The sequence below is a fragment of the Pelmatolapia mariae genome, linkage group LG10_11 (genome assembly GCF_036321145.2).
Source record: "Pelmatolapia mariae isolate MD_Pm_ZW linkage group LG10_11, Pm_UMD_F_2, whole genome shotgun sequence".
Taxonomy (NCBI): Eukaryota; Metazoa; Chordata; class Actinopteri; order Cichliformes; family Cichlidae; genus Pelmatolapia; species Pelmatolapia mariae.
The window spans coordinates 68,994,002-69,000,814 of record NC_086236.1 but is presented as its reverse complement, the minus strand read 5'-3'; the positions used below and the strand labels follow the sequence as shown (position 1 = coordinate 69,000,814).

The window sequence follows — 6,813 nt, the reverse complement described above, 5'->3', positions numbered from 1 at the left end:
CTTTCCGGGAGATTGGCACGGTTGCCCCTCCGTTGGTCTTCCTTGGTCTCTTGTGTTCTGGGGGCCTCTGGATGTCTGGAGTCTTGATCTCCTCCATACCTGCTTCATGCCCAGGAGGACGGGGCTATGGCTCCCCACACCCTCTAGCAGATCATTACATGAAGGAACCTTTTAAATACAAGCGCGCTCATGCACACAGGTGTACAAACGGGTGCTCACAGACACAAACTACACCCTTTTTGGCTCCTACCTCAAAGCACACTGTGCGCTGTCGATCCAACATGTGGCACAATAATATTCAATATTTAGTATTTACTGTTATATTCACATAGATCATCGCGATGATGTTGTTTATTATATTGCTCTTTTTTTTTGCTTGTTTTCTCTTTTTTCTTTCTCAACAGGTGATCCAGGTGATTGATATATGTATTTTTTGTCTGTTTGTTTTGTTGGTTTTTGTTTTTTTGTTTTTTTTGCCCTTTATCACCATTCCTCTTCCCCGCTGTTTTTCTTTCCCTCTTTCTTTCTCCCTTTTCTTTCCCCCAGTCATGTCTGAATAAAATAAAATAAACAATAAAAGCAAAGTTGAATCAAATAGACCAATACGGCAAGGCCGGGATGGTCCATTTGGTAAAGTAAATCCGTTGGGCATCTTTCTTTGCCTTTAGACAATAATTCTGATGGCAAAAGAACCAAACGGGACAGGCGGGGGAAAAACCCCAAAACAAAACAAAAAACAAAACAAAACAAAACAATTTTAATAAGATTATAATGATTAAAAGGCTGTGAGATACAGGGGCTTTAGACATAACTGATCAGGTCCAAATTATATACAAGCTTAAATTTATACAAAACTACAGCAATTAAACCTCCACAGTGTGTCTGTATAAACTAGAATAGACAAATTTATTCCACAGGATCAGGTAGCTAACTCAGACCAGTAATTAACCCCATAACAAAGAGCATTTAGATGTATCTTGAATTTGGGATCCACAAGTCCATCCTTCAGATTTCGGGCACTTTAATTATATATATAATAATAATTGTACATGGGTGTTAATATATCTCATGCAATTCATATTATGCTTGATACTTAATTAATCATATCTCATAATTTCATAGCTCTCTGCTTTACTTTATTTTTCAATTAAACTTATTTATTTAGTTGCACACAGTTGGTTGGGGGAAAGGACACTTTGAGCCTGTGTATGTCCTCTACATTTTACAAAATTGACAAAGTTGAATTTGACTTTAAAATAATGTATTTGACAATGTAAAACTGAAGGTTTACTGCATTATAGAAAACAAATAAAATGGACTGCAGGGTGCCATGGTCTCTGTAATCCAGAGGCCACATTGTTTGCAGCGTTGCCAAGTTCCTGTTTTCTGTTTTGTTGAATGTCCTGCTGAGCTCAGCCCACTCTTTGTTCTTTTTGTTAAGAAGGCTAAGGGCACTGGTTACCAAGCAGCTTGTTTTATGTGTCTGCAGTTAGCCTTTCTGTTTCCTTCTTCTTAGGCTAAAACTGGGTTCTGGACATCTGCACAACCGGTACAAGGACATTACATTCAAACTCTGAGGATTCATATTTTAGGTCCGTAATGAGAAGTCTTCCTGAAATTAAGGGTAAGCACCTCCATTATTATTTGGACATCAGCAAATCAAAATGATTCCAACCGAGTTGTTACAGCTATTGTCCTCAGTTTCTTTTGAAAGACAAACACAATTTGCTGCGAGTCAAGATCTCTCCTTTGCAAGAAGCAAATATTTTAGGCTTAGAAACACAGACAGGAAGTGTGATGTGCAGAGCATCGGGCCACCAGATTTCTCAGTGAAACTGTACAGCAGTCTGTGTACTTCAGAAATAAGGGAAAGAAAGAAAAATATAAAGATAGTTGCACCTCAGCCCAAAGAAATGAAGAGGAGATATAGAACATTTCTACCAAATTCTCTGTCCTCGAGTCCCAAGAGAAAAGAACCTCCGAAGTTCATCACTTCATATAGGCCTCCTGATGCTCTGGAGACTGAACTGATGTTTGTGAAGATTGGAAAGTATCATTCTGGGACGTACAAGAACCCCAAACCTCACAACTTCAGACCAGTAAGTGTCCCCAAACAGTCCATGGATTTAGTACCTTTTTGAAACACAGACACATGTAAACTGCAGACAATACAGTGTGTTTTAGAGCACAATATCTGGTTTAAACACAAGAGGACAATATAGACAAAACATTAACATGATCATTGGACTTTTTGCTTTAAATCACTGATTTCAGCTTGATGAGGAGCTTCCAGATATGATAGCTGCACATGAGAGAGATCCTGGCAACTTGAAGTTAAAATTAAAGCATTTGGACACTTGTGAGTAGTTTTCTTGAGTTTGATTTGCAGCTTTATCTTGCTTTTCTATTTAGGCAGCAACATTAAGTGAAACAAAAGGATTTGTGACAAGATCAAAAGCCTCTTTTCTCTTGATTAATATTATTTCTCTTCTAGTGAAGATCAGCTCTGAGACAGATTTTAGTTTCAGAGACACCAAGACACGGATGGATACCTATAAACCTGCAGAGCCAAAATGGGATGCCCAACTCTTTCTCCCTCCACTGCCCTGGCCTCCAAAATCAGCTTCCTACACTGTCAGTAGAGTTTCTCGATTTTAGTTCTGTAAAGTAGCTAATTTTATTAAGTCTCAGGGGGGCTGTTGTCTAAAAAACAAACTAAAATCATGTAATCATTACACAGATTATGTTCTGTGGGAAGACTTAAAGGCCATGTGAGTGCAACAAAGTATGAAAATACACTGTTTGTTTTAGATTACAGCCCTCTGCAGGAGAAGTTTAAACTCAATCAGGGGTCTCAAACTTAAATGATCTGTGGGCACTGTCATCTCATGTGAAGGACACTTTAGTGTTCAAGCAGCACAAACAAACAAGAAAACACCCACAAATATTTACTAAAATGTGGTGTTTTGTTTATTTTTATTTCAAATATTGTATAACAAGACAAAACTGCAAACGGGAATGCAATTTTTTTCCTAACTTTTAACTAACTGAAGCCTTTCATTGAACTACCAAACAAGCAAATTGGTACTCTCTTGCTGGCCAGACACGTGGGAGCGCTTCTGGTTTAGTTTTGTTCTTATTTAACAAAACAAAAATGCAGACATACGTGTACACAGTAGTTTTTGACTTCTAGTAAAACTTGTTTTCTTTATAAATACTTCTCTCACTGAACTAAGACAGCCAATTCCTCAACATGTTTGTGCTCTCTGCTCATATTGCCTTTGTATTAAATTATTTTTTGCTTTTTAAAGAACTTATTTTAACATTGAACTCAAAAACAAACAAATCCTCCTCAACAAGAAAAGTAACTTCAAGGGCCAAATCATATTATATTTCTTCATATCAATATACGGGCTGCAAGTAGGGGTGACGTGGGCCGCAAGTGGCCCCTGGGCCGCAAGTTTGAGACACCTGATCTAGATAAATAGTGGCTTGACCAACAATAACATTAAAGCACCAGTTACACATAGATGCATGAAAATAATGATTTGATAATAATATGTAATTTTCCTTTTGATAAAGTGTCTAAACATATTGTGTTGGGGGAATTTATAATTTCATGTTGAATCTTTTTTCTTGATTAAACTATTTTTATTTCTCATGTTACATTCACAAAAACGCTGTGTCAAAGTTGATCAAATGTATGAAAGATTTTATTTCTTGCAAAAGTTTAGAGGGTGATCCATCTTTATTATCGCTTCTTCTCTTCATTCACAGAGACACAAACGAAGAAGAGAAGCGTACAGTGCTTTCCTCGACCGTGTGGAAGAGAAACTTGGGAGAACCTGGAAAAATAAACCGTGACTGTCTGTCGTCCTTTAGCCCTGTAGCTCCGAGGTTTTGAGACTTCTACATCATCAGTGGGATTTTTCTTTTTACAATACATTTTTAAGCAATTAACTACACACGTAAGCCAGATGTAGCAAATGTGATGTTTTCCTATTTACTTATCAGAAGGTTTAATAAACATTTGAATAAACAAGCCAGTTTCAAAAAGTTTGAATTTTCTTGCAATGATTTCATGGTTCAGGCTTCACAGGGTTCAACACATTTGCTTCTTTCTCTAAATCCTCCCTCGGTCATGCTGCAATAGACTTCGGCTGCTGGGGGCTTCCCATGATGCAGTCTTTCACCTTCTCTCACCCTTTTTCACTCAATGTGTGTTTACACACCACTCTGCCTTATTGCTTATCTCTGGCTCTCTTCCACATGTTATCCCCCTGCCCTCACCCCCAACCAGTCACGGCAGGTGGCTGCCGCTTCCAGAGCCTAGTTCTGCCAGAGGTTTCTTCATGTTAAGAGGGAGTTTTTCCTTCCCCCTGTGGCTAAGTTAAGTGCTTGCTCATGGGCATCCTTGTGATTGTTTGGGTTCCTCTGTATTACTGTCTTGAGGTGACTCTTGTTGTGATTTGCCGCAAAAAATTGAACTGAAATAATGTGAACATTTTTCCACAGTTAGACGTGAGCGTCACACTGATAATGTCTTTCTTAGGAGTGAAGCTTTCTATACAGTGACTTTAAGGTTTGTATTTTGATTTGCAAATTGTTACATGAAATTATAAACTAAATTTAAACTGAAATAAAGTGAAAAACAATAATGCAGTTCTTTATAAAACTAGTTTTTATTTGATCAAAAAACAAAACAAAAAAATTATAAATTCTCACACAACCAGAGAATTTCTCATTGTAACATGTAACATTGTAACATGCTTGTAGCAATGCATTCAGAAATAACACTGGAATATTTCACATCGCATCACATCATTTTATCCATGTGTAAAATTTCTCTGCAGCAACAAAGCAGCAGCTTCTTTCTTTGACCTTCGTTTATTTTAAAGGTAGCGTTGCACCCATTGCGAGTCCTTGGGGTGATACAGATGTTTAAAGCTGCTATGGTTCCTCATGGTAACCATTACTGAACTGAGTACCTGCTGCATCTACATGAAAGTCCATATCAATTAGTATCCTGAGGCACTGGAGAAAAAAAACTGTGTAATAACATCATTTTTCTGTATTGTTCACTTTGCACTGCTCAGGATTAGAATCGTGTTTCCTCTCTTTCCCAAATGCAGTCACATTCTCGAAAAACGTCCCTTTCGGGCATCGTGGTCATGATGCTGAACCTGTTCCTGGAGATCTCCCGCAGCTCCTTGATCAGTCCCTCCAAAGATGGACTCGGCCAAGTTTTGTTTTCGTCACTTATAAGAATGTATGTCTGTCTCTTGATCAGCTCCAGTCGCTCCAGGTGTCGCAGCTTGTTGAGGAACAGCAGGTCTCTTTTTGGTTCCTCACGGTGGAATCTACAGAAGACAAGACAGGAAAAAACGTCAGCTCTAGTTGCGTGTTGGCAACGATAGACCCATGATGGGAAATTGTTGACAAGATTTTCTGTAGTGTTTCAGTTGTACTTAAGAAATCAAGACAGAAAAAAGCTTCATTTGCAGCAAAATGTAAATGATGTCAGTTTCTCAAAAGTGAGACGATTTGATGCTGAAGGTCACACAAACCATCAAATGGAACTTTTACTTTGTAATAGTACTAAAAATAAAAATCTGCTGGGCATACCGTATCCTGAGAGTCTTGAGTTGAGGAAACAGTGTAGGAAGCAGTTTGCAGAGACTACCGGTGTAGTAAAGGCTCTGATCTATGTCGAGGTGCTCAACTCGCTTGAGTTTAGATGCAATGGAGTTCACATGGCCTGTGTACATGAATGTTCGCAGGGTCAGACTGGTCACCTGGGATGGAAAGTCTGTCTTATAAAAGTCGTGAAAACTCCCTTCTGTAATGACAGGACAGAAAGAGTTTCAGAAAAAAGTTTTGGCCTGGAGCTTCACACAGCTTATTTGAAAGAACAATAAAAAAGATGCAAGCTTTTAAAAGAGATAAACAGAACATTTCTTTTTCCTCCATTTTTGCTTGCTGCACACACAATACAAACATTAAATGAATGTTTTGGTTCACCAATGATTGAGAGTGATTCCAGCTGTTGTAGATTATTGGGCCAGGACCGCAGATGGCACTGAACCAACTCCAGAGAGATCAGTTCTGGGCCGCTGTACTCTCCTACAGGACAAAAAAAGAAGAGGTGGTTAGTAAAACCTTTTGTTTCTCTCAGGTAAGTTTAGCATAGTCATACAGTACTACACAGCAGACTGTGTGACCGTGCAGCATGTGTGCAGCTCAACTGACTTCAATATGATGGATGTTGTTCCAATATTGAGGCATAATGTAAAGAAAACTTTTTCTTTTTGATGAAAAGCTCTTGCCAAAGGTGTAAAAAGTGACTGTATTGCTTCTGATGCATGCAAGTGTAAAATATAATCAGGAGACTGGCTTACCTGGGTTTTCTGGGTCCAGTGGGTAGAAGTAGTCGTCGGGCAGCGACACTAGTGCCTCCCCTATCATTCCCCAGGATAAGTGTTTGAGTTTTTTCAGGCTTAGCATCAGGTTGTGAAAGACGTAAGAGGGCACTGGCCTCATCCTCCCACGCCCTTCACTCCACAAGCCCTGCTGGTGGAACAGCAAGTACTGCAGGTTGACCAAGCGTGACACGCTGTTGATGAACGCCACAGTGTCGTCGCAGGACATCTGAATGTTGCAGACGCTGAGGTGAGTCAGCCGCTCTGCTAGTTGCTTACTCTGACACTGCAACAGTAACGGCTCGCCCCAGGTGGCGTTTCGTACCCCAAGACTCGTCAGGTTGGGGAATTCACACAGGTTGTCTAAGTATTTCATCTTGTAATACCGTCGTTC

General features: G+C 39.3%; 1 protein-coding gene across 1 annotated transcript; it reads left to right on the top strand.

Annotated features, from left to right (window-relative positions):
* Positions 1-1,913: 1,913 nt before the first annotated feature.
* Positions 1,914-3,864, top strand: si:dkey-30e9.6 (uncharacterized protein LOC564083 homolog). The gene is made up of 4 exons (XM_063484919.1): positions 1,914-2,099; positions 2,275-2,363; positions 2,505-2,634; positions 3,778-3,864. Exons 1-4 carry the CDS (start codon positions 1,914-1,916, stop codon positions 3,862-3,864), a joined length of 492 nt encoding a protein of 163 aa, XP_063340989.1.
* The last annotated feature ends 2,949 nt before the right edge of the window (positions 3,865-6,813 follow it).

Bases quoted from the DNA above. Each gene is read 5' to 3' on its own strand.
- si:dkey-30e9.6 (XM_063484919.1), top strand. From the start codon at position 1,914: ATGAAGAGGAGATATAGAACATTTCTACCAAATTCTCTGTCCTCGAGT. The intron at 2,100-2,274 runs GTAAGTGTCCCC...CACTGATTTCAG, and splicing joins AACCTCACAACTTCAGACCA to CTTGATGAGGAGCTTCCAGA. The intron at 2,364-2,504 runs GTAGTTTTCTTG...AGTGAAGATCAG, and splicing joins AAGCATTTGGACACTTGTGA to CTCTGAGACAGATTTTAGTT.